The sequence below is a fragment of the Salarias fasciatus genome, chromosome 7, assembly GCF_902148845.1.
Source record: "Salarias fasciatus chromosome 7, fSalaFa1.1, whole genome shotgun sequence".
NCBI lineage: Eukaryota > Metazoa > Chordata > Actinopteri > Blenniiformes > Blenniidae > Salarias > Salarias fasciatus.
The window spans coordinates 25,285,036-25,312,127 of NC_043751.1; the positions used below are offsets into that span (position 1 = coordinate 25,285,036).

At 43.0% G+C, this 27,092-nt stretch overlaps 1 protein-coding gene across 1 annotated transcript in view; it reads right to left on the reverse strand.

Annotated features, from left to right (window-relative positions):
• Positions 1 to 27,092, reverse strand: part of b4galnt4a (beta-1,4-N-acetyl-galactosaminyl transferase 4a) — a 143,502-nt gene that overhangs the window by 18,836 nt on the left and 97,574 nt on the right. Inside the window, exons 7-8 of the mRNA XM_030095527.1 lie at positions 26,992 to 27,059; positions 10,924 to 11,002 (exon numbers count right to left, since the gene is read on the reverse strand). Of these exons, the coding sequence (XP_029951387.1) occupies positions 10,924 to 11,002; positions 26,992 to 27,059 (147 nt within the window). The remainder of the gene's footprint in view (positions 1 to 10,923; positions 11,003 to 26,991; positions 27,060 to 27,092) is intronic.

Consider the following 27,092-nt stretch of genomic DNA (forward strand, 5'->3'; position numbering starts at 1 on the left):
CACGCCGCTAACAGCCGCTGAATTGTGTCCTGCTGTGCTGCAAAAGAGAAGCAAAATGGCAGCGGACAAGTTGATGAGGCCACGTTTTATGAAAATGTGACTGTCAGTCTCTTTGACTTACTGCGTGACGGAAAGTAGTTCTTCTATAAATCTATTAGCATGACAGAGAAGTCTTCTGATGTGGTGACAAGTCGAAGCATTTCCAGGCAGAAGCACGACTCACGTGGGATATTCGGTCAAATTTCAGGATAAACCTAAAATGTCGCGTCGCCTTTCCAAGTGACCTTAATGTGACCTTCTCAAATGTTTCAGTACTTTTACCACAACTTGATCCATGAATGAACCAATAAGGTCATTTAATTAACAGTCAGCAACACTTGCCTCCGATTGGTTCGACATATTAGCCAATCAAATCCATACATGCAGCGAGTGCCAGTTAGAGGAAGAGTAGTTCATGGTTTCTTTAAAATAAAAAACAAAAACAAACAAACATTACTTTATTTCTGTGATTTTAATGTAATTTCATGTATTTCTGAGGCACTTCGAAATGCCTTGTGTTTAAACTGTGCCGTTCAAAAAAAAAAAAAAAAAATCTAGCCTTGTCTTGCCATTGTTAAGCTTTCAACAGGAGTACGCTCGCTTCCCAAAAATGAATAATATATATATAAGATGACAAGAGATGCCAAAAAAAAAGTTCCCTTAACTGATGAAATGCAGGTGAAGTTGTGACAGCTTCAGCGGCGAGAGAAGCAAAGAGTGGATTTAAACAGTGGCAGTAATGGAAAAGTCTGCGGTGTGAAGCTATACGGCGGCGGCGCTGACAGACGGCTGGCAGCCGAGCATCAAGGAGAGACTCCTGACAGACTCCCAGCAAAAATCTCCCCAACAGAGCACAGAAGACGCAACCCAGTGCTGCTGATCCCGCTCTGGAACCTTGATGCAATGGAAGTTGACAAGAATGGAGAAAAAAAGAGCCAAAAAAAGAGCCAACCAAACGCTACGGCGTGAAAATAAACTTCAACCATTACGTTCTCATTTCAATTGACAGCTGAAGAGAAGGAAGGATTTTCATTCTGGAGGACGAACGCCAGTCTCCATTCCCAGTCGCCGACGAGGAAGCGGCAGTTTGTGCTTCATGTCACACCATGTTCCGCCTGAGGATGAAGGAACAGCATCCAGAGAGATGAGGAGGTGGATGCGGAGACGGGCTGCTTGATTTTCGATGTTGAATTACACATCAGCCCAAGTCTCTCAGACCAGACGCTTCAGAAAGACAAACGAGCCCAATATCCACGGCAATTACCGGCACGCCGTCGTCTCCGAGCCGACGGCGGCGTCCTGCGTGTGCCGAGAGGAAACACCAGTGGTCAGTCACACTGAGGCTACCAATACAGCTGCAGGCTTCACTCGTTCACAGTCCAACATTAAAATTCTGAACTATTGAGATTAACTGCATTACAATAGTTAAAAAAAAAAAAGAGAATCACCGACAACATCAGAGCTTAGAGATAATCACAAAAACAACATTTAAACCTCAAACTTCTTGCCCCTTAATGCAGCGCAGCAGCACCGTCATGGTGGCCACCGCGACAATAATGATTACAGTGATGGAAAAAAATCCCCAAATTCCAAAACTGAACATAAATCAATAAATTCAAAACATATCATGGAAATATGATGTTGGCCCGTAACCGAAACTTTTCTGAAAAGAAAATGCTAAAATGATTTTCATTTCTTCTTGGTGTTGTATTTGGTAATCTTAGGAATTTGGGGAAAAAAATCATTATATTCAAAACTTTGACAATTTACTTGATGTTTTGGCCGCATTGGAGCCTCCTGAGGGCCAGTTTTGACTCACAGGTCTTATGTTTGACACCCCTGATCTAAAAACTATTAAAGTTTGGTGGCACAGAGGGCCGGTTATCCAGGTACAGATCTTCATCTGTGTGGAGTTTCCATGCCCCCCACTGTAGTTTCCTCTGGGGACTCTGACTTCCTCATATGGAAATTGTTTGTAGATGCATATGTTCTTAAGCAGAAGTGGTTTTTAGTGCTTTTCTTCAAACAGACTCCAGTTCTATGCAACTCCGGTCTGAATAAAGCCGATATAGAAAACGGATGACTCGTCGTCAAAAGAATTCCTGATCTTTCTTGTAGATAATAGCTCGTTTCTCCTTCAGACCAGAAATAGATGGCATCTGCATAATAGAGCTAACGTAACAAGGACAAAATAAATGTGCATGACAAATCGCTACAGGGATTCTTCTTAACGTTGAAATGACATGTCGTGTGTGGGACGGCGCTCTTTGGGTTGTGTCTGATCAAATCTGCACGGAGACAAAGGGACGGTGGGCAAACGAGACGGAATTTCAATCCCCACAGCGTGCATCAGAGCGGAGATCTGGGGAATGAAAACTGCGAGGATGAGGAAAATTAATTAACCGTTCAATTAAAATGTCTTGTTCACTAAAAGCTGTTCACTCCTCAATTATTATCTGAATCTTGTATTTTTCACTGGGATGAAGAGGTGGAACCTGGACGATTAATCACCCCGCAATCATTTCCGTTTGACAAGCATCGTCAGTGCGAGCATGAGCAAAGGCGGCCAAGTCATTTTAGTTCATTCATTCATTCATTCATTTATCTTCTGTACCACCTATCCCATCCAGGGTTGTAGGCTGCTGGAGCCAATCCCAGTTAACTTATGGGCGAGGGCAGGATTCACCCTGGAACAGTCGCTCGTCCATCACAGAACTCATTTCACTTCAGTCTGATATTAATTTTCCAGGACTGGCAGAATGCAGCCAGCTGGGACGAGCCTGTGAGTCTGAGCTCAGGGCACCAATACCCTCGCTTCAAAGGGACAAATCTCTCTGAGAGCAGATGTGTAGCAAAAGTCACATGTAAAAAATAAACACTGGACTTGTTGAGCTGTTTGTATTTTCAGCACCTGAAGCTGAATGTGTAGGTTTTGACAACTTTATGTGCGTGCTGTCTTTTAATACAGATTAGCTGATTTCATATTTGAAAACCGAGTTACAGACAACTTTTTCAGATTCTGGTTCACACTGACAACCCCCACTTCGGACAGAGCCTGAGATACAGACAAAACAAACTCTAAATTCGCATTCACAAATCCTTCTGCTGCAATAATGGCCCCATAGATGGAGCTTTCGCAAAATCGCGTGTGAATAAAAACATTTATCAGATGATTAATGTTGCTCTCATCTCTTGACTTGCATTTCAACTGAGCTCCTAAACAAAAGTAATAACAATAAAAGAAAATAACTGAAATGGCGGCAACATAAAGCAGAGATTTGTTGAATAGATTCAAGCTTTGAAGTGTTATAATTATGAAGTATAAACTGCTGCAGACATGTTCTTTTTCCTTTTTTGTTTTGGTAGAAAGGCCACAGAAATGCCTGAAACGATCATAAAGATTGCAGATCTCTGCCGTAACCCTACATGGGGATGATTTAACAGGTGAGTTTATTAAAGACTGTTACACGGAGAACGGAGCACATTTACTCTGAGAGGACGACTAAACCGAGCCTCCGCAAAGAGAACGGGAGAGATCTCACCGGATATTAAGACGCAATTTTTTTTATTGTTTGAGATAATATAATGGGGGCAGTCGGCCCTTTGGGCGCTTTGACTTTATCAAATCTGGGTTTCTTTGAGAAAAGTTTAGACTCTTGTGCTTCCGAAAGAAAAACCTGAGAGGTCTGACCTTTCTACTTTGTATTGTAACTCAAACTGTCTGAGACCATATGTTTACACATCAGTCCTAACTTCAGCAGTTTGCGAGATCAGAATATATTACAGGCTTCGTTTTCCATACATAACTACAACATTTAACCACAATTTGATGGATAAACACCCTTGTGGGATTTTTCTCTCAATACTTTCGTATTTCGGTTTGCATGACACGGGAATTTATAGATTATAAATACATCGGAAAAGGAAAACAGCTTGCTAAAGAGTCACACAGCACTCTAAACGTGAGGTCTTGAACAGATTTCACAGGGAATAGAGCCAAAAGGAAAAGAAGAAAATGTAAACTTCAGGCATGTATTCCTCTTTTGTGCGGTTTATGTGAATCGAATCTACTTAACAGTTAACTGGCTGAGAGTAAATCAAGGCCACATTGAAACCTCTCTCTCTCTTTTCTTTGTCTGCCTTCTTCTATTTTCCCCCCTGCAACTACTCACCAGGCCATCAAAGCGGGTTTGCACTGGCAGAAACAATTTAATGAAGCATCTAAAAGTCTTGCAGCAAATCAAGATTGTGCACAGGACTGTGTGTCTGTGTCTGCGCGTGTGTGTGCGAGTGTGTGCGGCACGCTGTCTTCTTAGTAAGGCCCCTGTGTGTGATTTAGCGGGAGAATACATTTCACACCTTGACAAAAATAGCAGATTTACCGTGACCGGCCCACAACAGCGCGAGCCCAGGGCTCACATAAATCCAGAGGAACCCAGGCGCTCATTTGTTAAAGAGCAGATAGTGTGGATTCACAGCTCTCTCTGCAATGTTCTCTGCAGAGCCGCGGCGGCGTGGTCAGAGGTGGACGGTTCCCGCGGTAATGTGCTTGTTTAGCGGAGATTTCTATGAAGGAACGACGAGTAAAACACAAGCGCTGCTTGATAAAATGAAAAGGAGAAGCCCTCCTCCCTCCGCACGGGCCGCTTTCTCTTCCTCTGTGTGTACAAATTAGGTAGGATGGCCGCGGGAAAGCAGAACATAAAACCGCCGTTACAGACAGGAAGGTTGGAAACACACCGTGCCCTTCCTGAGGGGATGGAAAACACCGCATTTGTATTTGGGAACAGCGCGCCGGTGAATGAGGAGACTGTCGAGTTGTTTGAATGAATAAGTAAATGACCGAAGCCCACACTCTGACTGACCCTTTCCACACACACACACACAACTCAGTGTTTTCCTTCGATTAACTCTAAATTAACTCTTTCAGACTGACGGCCGATGATTCAGTGAGCAGCGCTTTTCATTAACTTTCTTCGTTACCATCTGGACCGTCGTCCGTCAAACGCGAGGCGTTTCCACTCGCCGCTGGAAAACATCTACTGCCGGCAGCGTGGCAGAATGAAGGAAGGGACTGGCCATTAAAGCGAGTGATTGAGAGGACGAGGGAGTGCAAGAAAGAAGAGAAGAAAGTCAAACCTTAATTAGCGATGGCAAGTTTATGGACAGCGGCGGGCGTGGGGATTTAGAGGCAGGGTTTTTTTAATGGCCTTGTTTTAGCGCTCCTGCCAGGCCACATCTCAAACTGCCCACCAGTTAACGCTCACGCCCATGTCTGCACACACTCTCACACACCCGTTTACCTCAACACTCGTGGGTGTACTCACGGCCGCATGTACGTACGCAGACCTCTCGACATCACTTCCCGTGTGAAGCAGCAGTGGACCAAGAGATGTGAGTGACCCAGAGCTTAGTTTACTAATTCTACTAATTCTGTTTCTTTTTTTGGATTGTTTTTTTTTTTTTTTTAAGATTTCAGGTTTTCACTGCAGTTTATTTTTAGCTTTAAGCTTTTATTCCTTCACATTTATTTCTGCTCATCCTGCTATCCAAAGCAGAACATTTATTCAGCTTACTCTGGCAAAATACATTAAAGAATTGATTTATCTGATTTCCTTTATGGAATGTAATTTAAGATTCCAGAAATAGTCTCACTTAGTTTATGTGTTTTCTAACAGAAGTAGATCACAGCCTTGCTTCATAGTCGTTTCTTTTCATTTCATTCTTCTACATGGAAACAGCAGAAATGCTGAACACGATGTAGTTGTCATGTTAGGCCACTAGTGGGTGCTGTTTATTTTTTTTTAATGAAACCAGATTCCGTGTCTGTAAAAAAGTTGTGTTTTCAGGTGTTTCAATCTCTGTTGTCGTGTAAACAGACCCTCAAAAACACACCTTTGAAAACACTCCTTGAGCATGCAGCCTAGTCAATGAAGCTGCTGCACAAGTTAAAAACAGGATTTGTCTTTTTTGGGGTAGTTGATCAAAAAACAAACAAAAAAAAAAAAAACATTCTGGGACAGAGGGTCTGAGGCAGTCTAACCTTGGACCATATTTGTCCCGGGGGTCAGAATTTGAACATGGCTGCTCTAGAGTGACTGATTTCCGGAGTTTTTGTGGATTCCTAAAATATCCTCCACCAAATAAGTGCCAGTGATGCCTCCACTGTTTGACAGACCGAACACCCGCCGTCTGCAGCCTCAGAGCAGAATATTTTATGACCTCTTCTCCAAAGAGCTACGATTTTGGCTGCCTGAATGAATCATACTGGGCTCTCTCTCTCTCTCTCTCTCTCTCTCTCTCTCTCTCTCTCTCTCTCTCTCTCTCTCTCTCTCTCTCTCCAGTCTTCTACTACGGTAGACTCTCCGTACTGCTGGACCTGCCACAAACTGGAGCGTGACTGATGCTTGACAAGCATTTGCCTGTGTGACCTGAAAGCTTAATAGACTGATGTGTATTGTGACCTTGGCCGCCTGGTTCAGTGGGAATGGAAAGACTGCCAGCGAGGACTTCCTTCGGTTTCTGCCCATCGGGATGGAAATCGCCATGCTTGTGAGGCAAAAGGCTCATCCTGGTCTGAGAGACGACCGCCCTCGTGCATGTTTACAGGTCTACCTGCACTAACTCCATTTACACAGCAGAACACAGTTTACAGTCTGTTTTACGTTTGTCATTCTAATTTTTATTAAAAAATCTCGAAGCCGCGGACATCGCTTGTCCTCTTGTCTACCTGCCGCTGATGGATTTAACGCAATGATGTTACCATCCGAAACCCGTATCGGTAATCTTTACAGGCCTGGAGAAGATCAAAGAATATGTTCAACAAGATCCAGAAAAAGGCTGAGGATCCATTTAAACGACAGTGTTTCCATGTGAAAAAGCTAAACATACGTTGCGTTTTGGGGGTCCGTTCACATAACAGTGGTCAGAGCCATTTAAAAAAATGCAGTTTTTTTTTTTTTTTTTTTTTTTTAATTCCCCTCTGTAATAAATGACAAGTCACCCAAAGGTATGAAATCTGAGCCGTAGCAGGAAAGACTTCCTTAAGTGTCACTTCCAGCTAAAACAGCAAAATTCCCCCTAAAATGACAAAAACGCAACTTTCGTGAAGTGCTGCTACTGGTCATGCACACTACAGTCGTAGCAAACAGTTCTTGTGCACATGCTCAGTATGGACAGACGGAAATGTTTCACAGACGTGCCGCCACCTGAACACCTGCGCCTGGCTGAGCCCCGACTGTTTCTTAAAGTCTTCTTCCTCATCAGCGCAAAACCCTTTCAGTAATTGTTTTTCTTCACACCCACTGATGGAAGATTTGCAAACCAATATTCCCCACTTTGTTTTTTAGAAGCTGCAAGAAGCACACACAGAAACGGATCAATACGTCTGATGAGCTTTCCATTCGGCACGGAGGGAACAAAATGACTGAGCTTTCTCTCAGAATAAATTAGAGTTACAGATTCCATGACATGATCTAATAAGTATCTTAAGTGGCTTCCACTTGTCCACCTCGTCTCCTGTCCTCAGAGCAGAGTGCCGTGGCACCGTTTCAGAGACGAGGATGTGGGCTCGTTCTGTCATTTGCTGGCGTCTGTGCGGACTGGATTACGGAGCATGTGGTGGGAGAGTCTGGCTGCGATGTGTTGTTTGGGAAAGAGTGGCTCGCTGATCTGGGAGGCGGAGCTGTTGGAAATGAATACATTTGGATGAAAACAAACATCCAGGCATTTGGTGAAGAACTGTCTGCCGTTGTGGATTCTGTCCCAGTTCCAGGCAAGAATATCAAAGTCAGAGAAGTTCGCCTCTTTCTTCTCTTTCTTTTTTGGCCGTGTAGTTCACCTCTTCTCTCTCTGCTGAGCAGGGGCAGAAGGACTTTGATTTGCCCACAAGTAGTTCAAGAAGCAAGAATATATGATGCTTGTGGTCAGAAAAATCTTTATTGGTCCCAACTAATACAAAATTAGTTTTCCTGTCGGGCCACTAGTGGGTGTTGTTTTTGTTGTGAAACCACACACATCACCACACAAAGAACAATACACTGTTCGTATGGACGGACGACCAAGTTGGATTGTCATTAAGGCGACTGTCAACCCTTAAACCACTAAGTTCAGGGGTATAGAGACAGGGAGTCATGACACTATGGAGGAAAACATTACTTTCCACTCAAACCTATTCTCTACGAAATGTCAATCAGACTGAGCAGCAACGAAAGCATCTAAGGAACTGAACGGCAAGCGCAGGCACGTGGGAAGGTGTTTTGAGCCGGGGGATTGACAGTTGAGTTCATCCTGCTGTATGAAGCATCACCACTCATTAAGCGGCTGATTGGCTGCCATAAGCTGCACACAAATAAAACATTAAGAAGTTTCTAAGAAACTGGAATTTTATTGCATTTTTTTCTCCATAAAGAGGTCAGTTATTCACCACATGACAAGAACCGACTTAAAAAAAAAAAAGCACGTCAACAGCATTAAGTCGTTGTCATTTTGAGCGCTGTCCATGGTGCTGAAGATCCAAAAACAATCAGATGGGTCTGTACTGTGAAACTCACTACCTGAGGTAGCAGGAGTGACTTCAGTTTCAGCTGGGGCAGTGTTGTAGTTTTCACCTTTGTCATCCTTGGTAGCATTACCTCCATTACTTATGAGGAAATGAGATATTCTTTCCTGCTTGAAGCATTTCCCCCATACCTCTGTGATTCATGCCTCTCATCCTATGATATCAACAGTTATATCCAACTTCACATAGAGCACACAAGGAAGTTTTTTTTTTTTTCTTTTTCATAATGCCAATAAATGTAGATACACCATGTATGGAGCTTTGTTCTTTCCATTTTAAGTGTCGCTGTTAAGAAAGGTGAGAGACACGAGTTAATATAATGAAGCTCTATGTGTGTTTTTGCATATTCACACCGAATCTATTAACAACGACACATTGCTCCCAAATCCATTAGTTGGAGTCACTAAAACAGCAACAAGAAAAAAAATGTTCAGTTTGTTTTTATTTTGTTTCTTTAAGTTTTTTGTTGTTTTTTTTTTTAAATAAATACATCACATTTCATTTCACCGTTTAGACCTGGGTTTCCTGTCCAAATAAAGAGGACAGAATTTGTTTACAACTAGGATGATGTGTCAGTCAAGGGCTGCAATTTATTAGTTCCATTTGCTCATAATTAGAGCCATATTCATAACACCTCAACATCAGTGACCCACAACATCTCATCACAACCGTCACGTCCTTGAGAGACCCGCCAATGTCATAACGACTCTGAGAAATTCAGAGAAAATATTGCTTTTAACAGCTAATGGTTCAATTGAGCCAATTTTCGAGGTCTTTTTCCACGGTTGCAAAGTATCTGCTCACCTCCCTTCCTGGGATGCACAAATGTACGAGCCAGCATCTCATTTCGTAGCGAGTTCATGATTCCGATCCAAGCTGGATGAATGCAGACTGTTTATCCAGACATGTTAATGAAACTTTCCAAGTGAAAACAGAAAACCTGCCCTGTGTTTTGGGGGGTCTGTTTATGCTAAACTGGTGCTCAAAGCTACTGAAAAGGCTCCCAGAGTGGAACTTTTTTGAAAACGCTCCAGCTCCGTCATCACGTAAACAGAGGAAAAGGTAACTTTCCGGACAGACTCGGGCTCCATCTCCTTGTAGACGGCAGCTGACCTACAGCCCCAACATGAAAACTACACTGTTTTCAACATTGTTTTGTAAACAGACGTTATTTTTGAAGTGTTGCTGTGTAAATGTGACATTTTTCTGCAACGACGATGCAAAAGCAACATGTTTTGACCTGAAACGTCGTTTAAACGGGGCCTAAAGTAGCTATAAGGACAACAGAAGTACAGACAAAGGAAAGCAGCCGGAGGCTGCAGGTGATAAAGACAAAACACGTCTGAGGGTGGAAAAAAAATAGCAGTAAAGTTGGAGGAAGGAAGAGTGCAACTCCAGCAGAGTTGATGATAATGGTCACCATGATGACGATAACCCGAGGCTTGTTAAGAGATCCATTCCACACACACGCACACACACACACATCAGTGATCTGGTTTTTATCATCTGCCCTCCCACTCGAAGCGCAGCCTCATACGAGGCGTGTGGGCTCTCGTTTTGAAACTCCATCCTGAAATTAAGCCCCACTCATCTCTGAGCCCTGCCTGAGGTGCAGAAGACCAATACTGAGGGAGAAATGGTGCAGAGGAGAGCCGGAGAGAGACAAACAGGAAGACACGGAGGAAGATGTGAGGTGGAGAAAGAGAGAGTGACAGATGAAGGAGTGGGTGGAGAGAGATTTCAAATGATTGGATCTGGAACGGAAAGGTTAGTGGGAAACAGCTATTGGGACATGAATACATTGAAACTGGTCACAGTCCAGCGTGGTTTCATGTCTTTGTGCTAATAAATAAATATCAATCTATAATATGATTTTAAAAAAATATACCATATTTGTTTAAATATGAAATGAATGCAGATATGTCTAAATCTCTCTCGAGTAAGAGTAGATGTACAGTTAGTCAGTATTACTCAGTATGGACGCACAAATTCAACCAGGAATTTGTTCAACTTGGGTGAACTCTCAGCGTTTGATGATTTTTTTTCACTTTCCAATAGATTTCCATTCATATCAATGCCACAGGATTTAATTCATTTATCCTGACATTTAACATTCTGGGATGAAAAGAAACCCTTGAAGGATATTTTAATGCCATCTCGGGCTGAAATTTTCGCTTTTGAAGTATTTGAATGAAAGGTTAAAGAGAAAGTTTCCTGGTGAGGGATCTCCTCTGGGAGGTGGGTTAAATCTGATGAAAGAGAGATCTAAACAAAAAAAGCAAAGTGAAGGAAGTGTATTCCCACGTTCGGGCGGATGTACTCACCCCCACCTCGACGTGATCTGAGCCTTTGTCATCCTGCTTGTGAAGGATCTCGAAGTAGTATCGTCTGGATGAGATCAGACTGGAGGGGGAAAACAGAGAAAGAGAGCCAGATATTGTTAGATGCTCTGTGCTGCCAAAATGAAAGAATCTATATAAGTCGCGGCTGCGTCTCCCACTTTCTTTCCTCTCGCCGCGTCACGCTTATGAAAACATAACCGCTGTTCTTGCGCAGAGACCAGCCGTTAACAACGGCGGGTCAGTGAAAAATCAAAGCGTAGCAGGGTTTAATTAGATTGCAGAAGGAGCAAGGTAAATAGTTTAACACTAAAAATATCAAAAGTAAATGTCAATTGGGCCCAGGCATAAACAGGTTAATCAGCCTGGAATATAACTATCTGCTTCAGGCAAGATGGCAAACGAGAAAGCAGTGAGCCACAATATTATAGGCCTCAGGTCCTGAATAAAACACTCTCTCAGAGGCTGAGAGGGAGAAAATCGATGCTCCACATAAATCAACATTTTACACTTATCCGGGCTCCAGTATTTCTCCGGAGTTCCTGGTTAGACTCAGTAAAAGGCCCGATTTAAAGTTTTATTGTGTATGTTATTCTCGGCGCCGATAAGTGAGGAAGCTTTGTTCTTTTAAAGAACAGTGTCGCCGTAATGGGGCTGGCATCTGCTCGGAGATGAGAGACGCCCACGCGGCGCTCCACGCATCATTAACTCTCAGAATACACACATCACCATGGAACGCATGTACAGTCAACATCCGTCGCATACGAAGACATCGTTTGTGGTAATTTGTGGCCTTTTTCATGCGTCGGCTGTCTCTGTTTAAAGAGCAAAGCGAAAAAACATTTCCTACAAACAGGATCCTGTTAATTTGGTTTGCTGCAGCTTATTCATTTGTAAAACATTTGCTGGAGTCTCTTGCCTCGCGTCCTCTGATTTTCTGAGATATGTGAAAGCTCGCTCTCCTCCAGCGACTTTTTTCTCTTCTTTGTGTTTGCAGCCGGCGAATCACTGATGTTATTCCTCTTGATTTCGTCTCACAAATTCATCTTCTTTTACTCAGAAAGATGACGAAATGAAACAAAGCACACATGCTTTGTTGAATATTGTCCCTTTTTTAGGCCTACTCATTCTAATTATGGAATGACAAAGAGGGAAAAAGGCCCAATAACTGAACAACCTAGCTCCAGCAATAAATGTCAATACAATGTAAAAATATACAGTATACAGCCAGTTCAGGTGTTTTACTACTTTATATTCTACTTTATACATGTATAGAGCTTACTTTTCACTGACACGGCGTCTCGTATTGTTATTGACAGGAAGGCTTCAGTTTTGAAACGTGTTTTTCATAATCTGAGGAAAAAGCAGTGGCTCTTTTCTTCAGGGAATTCGGTGTTATTCTGAGCAGAGCGAGATGAGCTCTGATTGCAGCGAATGTTTTGTTCTAATAATCGGCCAATGTACCTGAATGCATGTAACCTCTCTCAGTGCAGGCTCTACTGCGGGAACAAACACTTTACTGTGGTGGTGGGTCTGTGTTCTTACCGTCTGTTGCTGGTGAAAATACAGAAAAGCCATTCTCTTTCTGTTGTAGCGGCTGTGCATTCGGTTTGATTGTACATACTTAGGCGTTAATATGGAAATGTGAAACAGCACAAAGGCTCCATGCTTACTTTGTTCTCTATCTGAGAGAACTTGCATTTAAATAAAATAAATTTAATCAAACAGATGCAAAGCATAATAAAAATATCAGCTGAAGGGCAGAATGGAAGGGCTTTTTTTTTTTTTTTTTTTTCCAATTATTACTGCTATCCCACATTGTCCCAAACAAACATGGTCTGTGTCCCACATCGGGGAAGCTGGGATCTGGTCACCCCACCAGAGCCGTGCTAAATGCCACATGCTAAACAGTTTTGAGGCTCACACACCAGCGATGCTGCATACTAAACATGATTAAAATATGACTGATCCACTCATTAACAGCAAGGCCGTCGCTCTACAGTCTAATCACACACGGGACCGTTCAAGGCTGTTGGAGGTGTGTGTAGCGTCGATGCGGAGGCTGTGCGGAGGTGATTCACAGCAACATATAGCCTTCATGTATCATTTGCATATGAAAGATAAATGAGATTTAATGGGATTTTTTAATTACTGGTATCAGTATCAGCAGGTTTACGCTCCGCCTTGAAACCGATGCATCTTAAACCATCAATTCCAAGGATAAACACTGTAGCAGTCAACGGTGGACATATTTTGGGAGTGTGTATGTGTGTTTTCATTCCTGCTGTGGCTGACCGGGCTGAGAGGAAAGGACAAAGGCTGAAGGCGGGGATGCTCACGTGTCGCCCCGCGCATAAACGCCAGCGATTCATCCGGCCGCCCGGCGTCCTGTAACCAATAAATCACTGCAGGTGCAGGAGAGCGGTGACAGTGTGCTAAGGTCACTCTCTCATGAATAGGGAATATCTTTTTGTGCAGCTGCTGAAAATGGCACTTGGCAAACTTAACTGCCATTTTCAGGTCCCGGGCACCCCGTTTGACCTTTCACCACCGACTCCTGCGGTAAGCCAGTCTTAACCTCAGACGTCAAGCTGAGCTGCACATGCAATAAAAACAACAAAACTACAGGGTTCAGAAAAGTTTCTCAAATCAGGGCTGTGTTATTTATTGCTGTGCTGGTTTTATTAGCATTAAGATTACAGTGAAAGACGTTGATTGATCAGGAAGGAAAAACTTCTTGTGTGAAGAGGAAACACTCTCTACATAGAACTAAATGGGAATTTTACCTCATTGATTCCTCATCCTTCTTTCTAACAATAACACGCTGTCTGCAGATTTCTTTATTTTTCATTCATGTGTAATATCAGTAGCCTACATTTCCTGACCCTTCACCGTTTCAGTCCATAATCTGACTCGATCTGCAGGATAATCTAATGCCAGCGCAGAGAGGATGCCGTCTGCCGCCACATCGGATCTGAGTCACACTGACCACAGAAAGTGCCTGCTCCACACTGTAAGTCAAAACGTAAGGCTGTTTGTCCCTTTGCTCCCCCATACCGTCAAAAACAATGCCAAAATATACAGAAGACACCTAAAGAGGCTGAGCCTTCAGACCCACTTTATCTATTAGAAGATTCGAGAAGACACTAAAACACAGACTCAAATCTACTTACATGGCCGACAGCAGCAGTAATGATCAAAACAAACAGAGAGCCACAAGTACAAATGAAAAGAGCAGAGAAGCAGACTTTTCTGTCCTTCCTTCAGCTCCTTCTGTCAGATATCCTTTCATATTGTTTCTTTTTGGTTTGTAGTCATTCCGAATGCCGGTTCGGTGCCAATTCCATTTTTAGTTTACGCAATTTAGCTGTACCAGAGGGATATTTGTGTTTAAACCACTGTGAGCGGATTTCAACTTTCTATTCAAGGCTATTTCCTTTTTTAAGGCTTTGTCTCTATGCTTTGTGTTTTTTTGTGTGTGTGCTCGAAATGGGTGTGAAGAAGGTAGGAAGGATGTTGTTTGGAACAACAAATACTTGAACAAAATGAAAGAAAACAAAGATTTTTTATGGAAATGGGGAATGGAAACACATTTTAAACACATCGGTTTGAGACTACTACAAAAAAGATAGTAAACTGAAAGTCCGCCCATCAATCCATCACTCACACATGAGATATGGCAGATGTTTTTCAGTCTGAACAGTCATCTTGTATCATATCTGACTTTTACGTCACTGAAGTCAAACAGATGTCACGTTTCTGCACTCAGGTATGTGAGATGTGGAAAGTTCACTTTAAAAAATTGACCTGCATTCCTCACTGCTAATGAGACAGCAGCCACCGTTCCACTTTAGGTCATTTTTCTCTTCACCTTATTTCTTCCTTCATTATTTGGTCAGAATTGTGTTGGTTTCCGCTGTGAAGCTGCTTCGAAATTCATTATCACACTGACATGTGCTCCACATGTCGATGTGATAATGAATTTCGAAGCCGATCCATATTTACTGTACTTCGCAGAACACGGCGTACTGCGCGTGTTTTGTCACGTACACAGTGCACGTGGGTCACTTAGTCTGATGAGAGCCACATTTTAATTACATGTGAACAACAACACAAGAAAAAAGCGAAATCTGGACGGAGCCTGCAGTGTCAACCAACCGCCTCATCAACATGACGTGTTCAGGTGAACATGGAACATTTCTTTTGTGTTTTTGGTTTCGGCACTGCTAACCACTACACCAATGTACAGATCAACAAAAAAAAAAAGAAAAATCCAAACAAAAGAGCAGAAAGTAGCAGAGTAAGAGGCGTTTTGTTCGTATACATGACTGTTCTCACCGAACCTGATGGACGGACGATGACGCACGCTGAAAGCGATGAAGAGTCGAGGAAGAGAACGGAGCAATAAATAGCAAATGAACTGCAGAAACAAAGAGGGAATTACCAACGCTCTCATGATGGGAAAAATACATTAGATGTGATTTCATACATGCCAGAAGAGGGAAAAAAATAGATGAAAGAGAGAGAGTGAAGGGCAAATAAGAGACGGGAGAAGAAAGACGAGCTATTAGTGTGTGACTCAGAGGATGAGCAGAGGACACAAAACAAGAGTGTAATTGCCTGACTAATTGGAGTCTTTGTTTCCAGTTTCCCTTCTTTGGACTGAACGGTTAGAGACAGACAAAAGAACTCGACTGGGCTGGATAACACAGGAGAGAGCTGCTGGAGCTAAAACGACATCTCTGCCTGAAGTCTGCTCGGTCGAAGTATGAAATATTTATCTGGCATGAAACGTATAGAAAGAGGTTTTATCCCGCTGACAGACAAACTCCTCTCACAGGGAAAAAACTGAACCAAAGCATCGAGCTGAAGTAACACTGCCCGTCTGCCAAACACACACACAGCTTCGGCGACACTGACGTGATTTCAAATGAAGACCGTTTACTTCCTCGACAGTCTTCTGATTCTAAACGGCCACGTTTCAAGTGAAAACGGACCGTTTTAGAAAAGCTTCTCGCTTAAATGGCAACACTCTGAAAACGATGTGTTTAGTATTTCAGGCCACGAGGTGGCGCCGTTGGTTGCTTTTGTACTGAAACCACACAACACATATGTGCAGAGAACAACACGATATAAACATTAATCCAGCATTCGTACGGACAGACGAGGAATTAGACGCAAAACGCAAAGTTTTGCGTCTAATTCCTCATCTGTCCGTAACGCAAAGTTTCGCGCTTCTTTAAGGCTATCTGACTGCCACCCGGCTCCCGACGTCTCTCTCCCACCCTCCAATACCCACAGCTGGCTTTTAAATAAAAGACTGTTCTCAGCGAGTCCACTTCTTGCAACTACATTAATGATAGCGGTGTTTAGAGCAGCCCCGAGGAGGCCCACAAACTTCACTTTTCTCCCCGCACACTCGCGCCCCTCCACACTCCATTTCTCAAGCATTCCTCTAATCCATCAGAGAGCTATCACGCTGCTCTTCCCCGCAGCCCCAATAAATCCTCTTTCCTCCAACCCCCCCCATCTCTCCGTCCCTCTCTTCTCCTTCCCCATCTTTTTTTTTCTTCCGTGTCGTGTCCGTCACTTCGTTCCGGCTCTTCTCACACGGCCTCTGCTTCCCCGATCTGCCAAATCCAAATCCACTATATAATTATCAAATAGGGCATTATAGTATTACTACCTCTAGTGATTATTCCTTTTTTTTTTTTTTTTTTTTTGCATTAACACTCCTTGTCCTCTGTTAACAGTTATTTAGGGTTTCTCACAGTCTATTAGTGCTACAGTAGTACACGGAGAAAAAAGAATGCTCCTTTGATGATAAAGTGAGAATAACGCTTGTAGATGCTAAGGATTTATCTGTAAACTTGGTACACTGGAAGAAGAAAAAGAATAAAAGAAGAAAAAAAATAATCCCACACACAGTTCTGATCTGTAAAAAGCTATGAGTATCCAACAATTGACAGAGCATGTCAGTCATAAAAACTGAAAAGAGAGATACAAAAGGCTCCGATCCGGCCCGTCAAACCACCAAGCAAACTGTAAACATTTAAAAGGAAATATTGATAAAAAAAAGAAAAAGAAAAAAAAATCTGAATAGTCATGGATTCAACAACACTGAGATATCACAGATGTTGCCATGAATGCTAGCAAAGTAACATCTGCCTCGAAGCCACAAGCTTGTAAAAACATGCATAATGCAGCAGCGATTGAATTTTTTTTTTATATTTCCCTGTATTTTGCACCAGAAGGTTTCATAAAAATTCAATTTATGCAGTGACTGTAGTAAGTTTTAGTCGCAAATGTTTGTCTAGAGACAAAAAAGACATTCTTTCATCAAGTACAATCTGCATCACAACCAAGAAAAGTTTACATTCAAAAGGCTGTTACTGCGCTGTTTTACCCGTCAGGCCCACTCGAGATGGAATTGGTCTGCATGCTGCTCCTGAACTGACACGTGTTGAATACGTGTCAGTCATCAGCATACAGTGTGAGTGTAAATATATCACCCTGGAAGAAATGAATGGTGTTGTACTTCATTTCAAAAGTGAGTGGGAGAAGATCAAAGCCTGGTTGTGTACTGATCTCCACACACCTGGCCTGTTGTAAAGCTTTTATGAAATTCATGTCGTCACTTTCAACAAGTTGGTGAAGTTGTAGCAGAAAATTCAGACATTCCGATGCGGGATAAGTCTGTGGGTTCGGTTTATGTTGAACAAATCAGTGTAAACCTTTAAGTAGATTTGGTATAACCTTGAGAAAAACTTCTCTCTCTGCTCAGATCTGCACTGAAAGTGTGTGTGTGAGTGTGGGAGTGTAAACGTGGGCATATTAATATGTTCACGATAAGTCTGTTTTACTAACTAATGATCCCTTCTCATCACATGCCAATACATCCAGGATATTAGTCATTTCCCAACAGCTTACATCCCCGTTTCCCAGCTGCTTTCTGTGTTTCCTCTGCAGAACCTCCGTCATCATTACTGTCTCTAATCAGGTTTGGCCAGAACCGGCTCCTGTGATGCGGCTCGGTCGCACAAATGCATTACTGCCAATCAGATGTCTGCCGCCACAGATTTTTTTCTTTTTTTTTCGCAGCTCGAGAGATGTGCATCAACACCCCAAAGACATCCTGATTAAACATAAGCCTCTACACACAGACGCGCGCACTCAAAACATAGATTTGTGTCTCAGCAGGCTCCCATCACTCACAGAAACAGATGGCGGAGCGAAGGCCCGGGGGAAGAAAGCAGGACACAGAAGTCACTGCAGCTCGCTGGCATTAGCTTCATTTTTAATTCATCTGCTTCAGTGTATCAACCAATTACCTTAAGTGGAAAGAGGTTAGCATCGACGCTGGTAGCCGAGCTCAAACACGATCACGAACACTGGAGCGTCTCGTCTCCTGCTACATCAGTATTCGTATGATGTTCGGGGCAGAAAGCCCCGATAGTTGCCTCTCAAAATGCTCGAGTCTCCTCGCCAGCTAATAGCAGAAGTGCTTAAGTGATTCAATTATAGATACTGAGAGATCCTATAGAGAAATAACTGGTCATTCTCCACTGGGCTTCCCTCATTGTTGTTAACTCTCGCCTTCCAACGACTATCGGTCTTTGTTAAGTCATGTGTAAAGAAAGGAAAATGAAAGAATTTGTACTGTTAAAAAAAAAAAACCACATCATCAACACCGAAGAAGAAGAAACATGAGAAGGATGGAGAGGAAAAGATGAATAAAGTGAGACAGTATTAACTCCCAGATGTATTAAAAAGAAAGAAAAGAAAAAAAAACACTAACTGTGGAGCCTAAATGTCATTTCTTGAAGTTTATGAAGTGAAAGCTGCGAGTTCGTATTGGAAATGCCAACAAGGCGCCACAGATAACCCCGGGATGAGTTTTCACTGTGTGTACTCCACACGCGACAGTCTACAGCGGCCATTTTTATTTTTTAATCACCGTAACTTAAACGAAAATATGCCTCATTTATTCTTTTTCTCAAAGTTAATGCAGAAATAATAAATCAGCAGAAGTAACAAAAGTGCTCAGTCTTTAACTTTAATGAAATGAATCCACTGAAAAAAGAATTTTAATCATTGTAATTAGCTACATGATGCCTTTTTACAGAAGTGGGTGTATGTGTGTGTGTGTGTTACTATACATGTATTTATAAATAAATCACTGATAATGTAACCTCACATTTTAGGCAATTTGGAAAAGTGGCATTTTATTTCGCTTCCACAGAGAAGGAGCGTTTTTGAAAAGTTGCATTTTCCATGGATTCTGGGGGTTTGAAAAAGCTCAGTTTTCAAAAAGCTGCGCTTTCAGAAGCTCCATGCAACGTAGTCGTGTAAACGGACGCCTAAAACACTGACGAAAGTTTTGCATTTTTGCTTGAAAACGTTGCGTCAACTGGGCCTAAATTGAACAAAGCAGCGCAGAAGATGGACGGATAGACTTCATTCTTGGTGCGCTAACCAGATTCAGCGAGCACAAACTACTTTCCGCTCAAACTTATCTTCCACTAAAAGCCAATCACAGTCTGAGCGGCAGTGAAAACCTCCAAGGTGAACGTGGAGCGCAGCTCCGGACGGGCTCAGCGCGTCACTGTCGAATCGTTCACTTCACAGAATTTTAGCAAACGTCAATCTCCGCGTTGCCGTGCGTGGCGTCGCGTGGCGCCTGCGGTTCCGCCGGCTGTTTCACAGAGCTCAGATAGTGTTGGCGGGGTTATCCGGGCTCCTCATCTGACTGCGTCGCTGTCACTCATCAGCGGCTGTGACAGGCGCTGCCAAACACACCGGCGGAGGGAGACACCCAGACTGCCGCACGCTAAAAGGGACACTTCCAGACTGACACAGGTGTTGTTTTAGAAGTCAGAACAATTGTTGTTCTCAAAAACCAAGACGCTTCTTTTTTTTTTTTTTTTTCCTCTGTTTCTTCACTTGGTGTTTTGAAACCTCCAGTTTCAGGTTCCAAACTGTGCATCCAAATATAAAATATCCCACATGCTCACACACAAACACAGGCAGATTTAGAGTCTGTAATTAGGCTGAAAAGTTTTGTTTTTTTTCCTGGAGTAAAACCGAAGTACCTGAAGAAAAGTCGTGTCAGGTTCAGGTTTTGTTTCTTGGGGAGTTTTTGCTATTCTGACTCTGGTTTCTGAAAATGAGACATATTCCACCTGTCCTGGTTGTGGGTTCGTCTGTATCGGGATGTGTTTACATGGCGACGATTTCGAGTGAAATCGAGCTGACAGTCACTGTAGCAGTAATTCAGCTTCATCGTCATTCCAGCGTCTCTTCATTGTTCTCCTACGATCTTGTGGACTTTTGTATATTTTCATCATTTTAGTTTTGTCACATTGAGTGAAAATGAACTCCTGTTCCACTTGAAAAAATGTAAAATCCTCAAAGTCCGCCACGCCTGGACTCAAACCGGAGGTTTTCTCACTGTGAGGCCATGCTAACCACTACCTGTCAGTCAAAGGTATTATACAGCCTTTTATTTCAGTTATCTTTATCAATTACACACATCTCTGCACTTTTTTTTAACTTTCTGTCAAATCACAAAAAAACGTATCTTCTATTGTTATTGACAGTATTTTCTGTAAAGACCACAAGCTCTGAAACATTCAAACATCTGATTTTCCTTCAATTTAGTATTCTTTGTCGTCTTTTGATATCAGTTATTTCACTGTCTTCTTCTCCTTCACGTCTTAAATTTTTCATTTATGTTGACAATTAGAATTATATGCCTCACCTTGCTTCTGGAATTATTCTCATTTCAAATGTATGATTACAGTCTTGAATATATCTTTCATCCGGATTGATTCTCTCAGCTGATGTATTGGACTGTTTATACATCTTTTTCCCCATTGGGCATTCACTGTTTTTAGGGATGCACTGATACTGATACCAGTATCGGATCCCTGACAAAACCTGGCGAGTTTTACGAGACGCCATCCATCCGTCCGATTGCAGAGGCCGTGTGGAGCTGATTCCTGGCAGAGTAGTCTTTGCATATTGTTTACGTATAGAGAATAAATTAGGCTTAATGAATACGAATACTGGTTCTCGGTATCAGCAAGTAGCTCAAGGTTAGTAGTTATTAATGTCCTTTAAAAACTGGTGGTGATGCATTCCTATTTCCACAATCTTCTTAGTGTATTGATCCAATGATAAGCACTTTGAATCACACAAGCCCACAAATCACACAATGAATTACTGATTGATAGAAAATAAGGCTGAGTGCAGATCACAGTCATGCTGTCATAAAACTCTATGTTCAAGTTTTAATGAGCAAATATCAGATCTAAAGCTCCTCCAGTTCATACCCTGACACTAATGGCAGGAGTCATTACGTCCAGGTGGCGATAGCCAGGTGGCGTGGATAACTACCAGAACAGGTGTAGCGGTCCAACTTCCCTGTCCCGTCCCCTCGGCGGAGCTTTCATCGCCCGCGGCGACAGGAAGGCCAAAGAGCAAGGAAAGCAGAATCTCTGCCAGCGTGTGAACAGCATGCGCCTCTGCCGCATTGTAACACATTCCCACTGAAACTTTAACACACGCCCCTCCCCCTTCACACCTTTAAACTCCTTCCTCAAGTGTAATTTCGAGTCGAGGCGGCGTGAGATGGAAAGAGAACGCCATAAAAAGTAAAGTGAGAAACAAACATGAAAGGGGCTGATGGGGAAAATGTGTTTGGGAGGAGAGTGTTGCACCTGAAAGCCCGGGAAGCAGTCATCCAGGACGCACACAGGGACTACCAAGCACAGGCTGTTTTGATTTAATGCACACACAGATACACACACTGCATCTGTGTATGTGTATGTGTGTGTGTGTGCGTGCACGCGGCCCAGCGCATGTATGTTTTCATTTTTAGCAGCCTGTGATTACATGGCATGGAGACCTTCGGCAAGCAAGTGAAGTGTTTAAAGTGAACCTCTCAACCACAATATGTTTCGTTCCCTGACAATATGATTCAGGCCTGCAGCAGCCATTAGTCACTGTTCACTCAACTCCGCTACAATCTGCTGCAGAGGCTCAATGAACCGAGACATACACGAGTAAATAACTGCAGTCCGGAGTGTGAGGAAAGGAACAACCTTGCTAACGTGGGGGTGTCTGTTGTGTTTCATTCTGCTCTCCTCTGTTCAATTACATTTCTGTGCACTGCTCTCTGTTTGCTCGCTCTGCGCCGCTCTGCACCAGCCCACTCCGTTCTTTCATGCTTGGTTTTACTTGAACGTTTGTCTCGTTTCACCCACTTCTGGACCCGGTATGATAATGAGCAGGCAGAGCTTACCATTGGGAGAGTTGTTTTAAATGAAGGCTTTGTAAAAATGGAGTCTGTAAATGGACTGAAATGCCTCTGAACTGATTTTCCTGTGACAGGAGGATGTAATGACTAGAGATGCACCGATACCTATACCAGTCCGATATTGAACCAAGTAGAAACGATACTTGAGTATCATAGTCGGTACTCGTATCGATACTCGATATCAGAAGGTTGCTAATATCCTTTCACAAACTGGCATCAGTGCATGATGACTGATCATATTAACTGAGGTTTTCAGTCTACAAAATTGAATGTAATGTTTCAGAGGTGCTGTAATCCTCTCATTTACGACTCAAATTCCACAAATGTTTCCAATTCCCAGGTGATCAGATCTGTCTAATGACTGATTAATATTTCCCTGCATACGTCCTCTGATGCAATTTTTTTTTTTCCCCAAGTAAAATCACATCCTGTTCTGTTGCGCACGACTAATGCGCTCATTTCGATTCCACCCCATCTAATTTGACGAGTACCTTTTCTATCAATGCGTGGTAATTACTCCTGCTGCTCGCATTCGGGAGCACATCTTGCTATAAACAGATCGGAGGCAGTGGCGTGTGTTGTACAGTGCGGCGCGGCGAACATGCGGAAGATAACAAATAAACTGCCTTTGCTTTGGGGTGTTTCAATGAAGTCATTAGACGCCGAGAATTGCAAATGGCACGGTAATTAACCAGCACGTTAATGCACAGAGGCATTTATTAACTTGCATGTGAAAATATGAACATGTTCTCTGAAGCGCACCCACCCACAGGAACATCAAAACCACATGCAGCCTTAATTATCCTAAGCTCAGACCCTTCATGATGTCTTTGACACACTTGCCCCACAGCAAGTGGTCGTGTGTAGCTTTAAAACAAGGACAGATCAGTCATTAGCCGCAAAACCAGCTTCTTCATCTTCAGCTCAAGAAACTCATTACATGTCAGTGGAATCATGAACGTCTTCACAAGTCAAGTCAAGTCAACGCTGAAAGGTGTTGACGGGTGGTAGAGAGCAAGCTCAGCATCACAACAATTTTTAATGAAATAAGAGGCTTATGGGTTAAAAAAAACTAGCAAAGCCTAAAAGGTTTCATTAAAATTAGCTTTATGTCGAGAATGTAGTTCTTTTTGGGAGCAATTGTTTGGTTTTGTAAAAACAGAAATTTTGATCACATACTTCTCTGCCACAGCAAAGGAAAGCTTTACCCCCGATGCACATTGGATGCGGTCCGGCTCCGGAACGGCTCCGGTACGGTTCCGGAGCCTCTGCGGAGCTCCGGTCTCTTTCCGCAAAGATCCTATTTTTCCGCATGCCGGAGCCCTACCGCGTCACTTCAGACGGAAGCAAGTCGGGTGCCCGGAAGGAAACGCGATACGTGTTCCAAAATAAGTCACTTCAAAATAAAATCTGTGTCGTGTTTTTGCCTTAATATTCTATTTTTTTACTTCTTCTGGTAGAACACAGAACAAACAACGTCATGTAGTCATTACACGCATTAGAAGAATGAACCGTTTTGTACTTCATCACTGCTGAGAAGCCAAATGACACAAAAATGGCTCAAAACAGCTCTGTAACCGGAGCAGCTCCGTGTTGCCAGATTGGGCGGGTTTGTTCCAAATCAAGCGTCTTTTTTGAACACGTTGGACGGGTTGATGAAATGATTATGTGTTTATGACATGTTTTTTTATCATACAAATACGGTTTTAACGTGCATTTTCATCTGAGACGACGGTTTGGGCTGCTTTCTATTAAAACGGGTTTCAAATTGTCTACGGGGGATAACGACAGATCTGGCAACCTCCTCCGGCTTGACTGCGGAGACACCGCAGGCGGTGTGAATCGCAGTGCTGCAGTGTACCGCGCCGGAGCCGGACCAGTGCCGTTCCGTAGCCGGACCGCATCCAGTGTGCATGAGGGGTTAAAGTTTGGATTTTTAACATGATTATGACCGAATTTTAATGGCTTTATGTAGCCCCTGAATTCAAACGGGATTGTTGTGAGTTTATGTGATGAAAAATCAAAACACCTACCACAGAAATCAATCTCAACAACACACCAGTTTTAATGAAACCATTTGGTGCAAAACACAGTGCAATGTCAAAAAAAGCTGTTGCATTATGGATGTTTTCACAAATTCACCCTGGCAGCGTTACTTTTTCAGGCCAATGCTAGTTAGGTAGCTTTCATGTCAGCGACACTGACGTCTCAGGTCGGGATTCAGTGTTGTGTTGTGTTCGCTACTCTCAAGAAATTTGTATTTAAACAAAAATCACTGTCTTTTTTGAAACGTTTGTTGGTGGTTTGACTGGATTGGAGTCTCTTGCGGGCCGCTTTCGCCCACGGGCCTCGTGTTTGACACCCCTGCACTGGAAGATGACCTGCTCCTCCAAGTGAGGCACAGCGGTCCCCACAGAGACACAACAACAGGTCACAAACACACACATCTCTCTGCTCCACCACCTTTTTAATGTTCCTGTCATATTCTGCCTCCACACTCGGCTGCTCTGTTGTTGTCTTGTTATTGAGGGAAAGCAACACTCTTGTCAGACAGGAGAAGAAAATAGAAAAACTTTCAGATGCATCCTCCTCGCTCCTCTTCTTCTACTCCATTTTTTTTTGTCACCTCTCGTTGCTCCATTGTAGGCTGGCGTGCCTGCTGTGCTCACCAGACCTGGCTCGATCCCACGCAGAAAGAAACTTTTTGCTTTTCAGCGTTAATACGTTAAATGAAAACGGATGAATTGTTACCATTTGGTTGTCACAAAAAAAAAAAAAAAAAAAAAAAAAAAAAAACAACCTACACACATGAATATATTCACCGAGGGTGAAACAAAAGCATGTGGGCAAAAACTATTAATGTAAAGTTATTCAAAAGGTGTTATGCATCAGAGAGATTCGCCATATGTGCACAAACTCCACAGCCTCGGGTCAAACACAAACTCTGCAAAGCTTTAGAATTCACGAGTCTGAATATTTGAATGACACAGTCACAAATATAGCAGAATTAAATATGAAGACACCCTGGAGTGGTGCGCTGGATTGATTTAACACCATTAGTGAAAGATATATTCAGCGAAAGGTTCATTTTACACTCTGGCTCCCAGGTTTGGGCTTGTGCAGTTTTAATGCTCAGTCATGCACATGAGTGAGTTAAAGAAACAAGACAGGATGCAGGGTTAGGGTTAAAGCTAACTAACCCTAAAACAGACATAATATAGCAGAAACCAGTCATTTGCAGCTGACAGGGGCCACACACAGCATGGCCCCCTGTGCAGTGTGACTGTTTCTGTCAAGTATTACAATGAAAACATATTTGCACTTCAATTAGTAAATGAATCTCTTCTTGGAAGCCGAGTCACGATTGTCACCGAAGCGTGTCAGCGCCGCTGGTATCTGATAATTGGCCGATTGCTCAGAGCTTCAACTCCTCACCGCCTCTCGCTCTTAACGAAAAGGTGTGTTTCCGCACCTGGCTCACACTTCTATTCATGACGCAGACCTGCGCCGATGCTGCTGTCACGACTGAGCTGATTCATCAGCTGGAAAACCAGCCAAACTGCTCACAGATCCTCTTCTCGCTCAACAACGTCTGAAGCTGGAATTCAGCACCTTGGACAGGTGTCCAAACCCGTGGCTCTGTGGCCAAGTGTGGCCCATGCTTTCCAGCAACTTTCATTAACTCACATGGAAGTAGCAGAAATGCTGAGAAATGTGTGTGTGTTCTTTTTTTAATGTAAATAGTTTTGACCATGTTTTGCATGTGTGTGTGCCTCTTATTTCTCTCTCTCTCTCTCTCTCCCTCTCTCTCTCAGATGGATGGAGATGTGACGGCAGCAGACAGCTCACATCATCACTGTGGTCTTTCTGAAAATGACTTCCTCCATTCTCCCTTCACGGTGGCATCGCGGTGGTTCGACTACAAAATACTACTGTTCATCGCCCAATTTGTAACGGTTAAAAAGCCCATAATACTGTAAACCTTCACTACAAATACCACCGAGCGTATGCTAATGTGTGTGAATAATTCAAGGCAGCGCTATATGAGTTTGTGCTCTGCTCAATCAGGCAAATGCAGGAACCCAGAGGAATAGCAGCGCTGCTTTAAAACATCTCCTGTCTTGCATAATTATATCAACTTAACAATAAATTCAAAAGCAAGCTGGCTGCGGAGACGTTTACATAATGAAGGAGGCCTTTTATACGCGCTGCCCTCCTGCGTTTAGGAGCAGAGACGTCAGATCTGAGAGAACTGGGCGAGTTTCTTCCTTCTGATCTCAAATTAAGGCAATCGTTTACATTTTTCCATTTCAGATAAGTTTCACATAGACTCGGAGCGTTTTCAAAAAGATTGGTTTCCCTCCGTTTACATGGAGACGAAGCGTTTTTCAAGAGTTAGAAGTGGAGCTTTAGAGTAACTTCAAAATGTTGATTAAAAAATTCCAGCAAGTATTCACATGATCAGTGACGCACTCGGCGGCGGGATGCTATCAAGTGTCCGGCGAACGCTTGAAGCCATCGATTTCCTCCTTCACGGGAGCGGTAAAAGCTTTGCAAAGCAATTGACTTGACTTTATTGCTTCCAAACAGGCTGTAGGCCACCATGAATGGGCCCGGCGAACGACTTAATGCACGGAGAGCCGTTTCACAAGAAAACACTGCTTGGCTTTCCATACGTGTGTGTGTGTAAAATAAGACGTGTGTGTGTGTGTGTGTGTGTCACAAGTACTCACTGCACAGACTTGGAGGACTGGGACCTGAACTTGCCGAACTCGCCCGGCGCCGTCCACTCTGTGCCCAGCTGTAACACACGGGACAATAGAGGCGGGTCAGG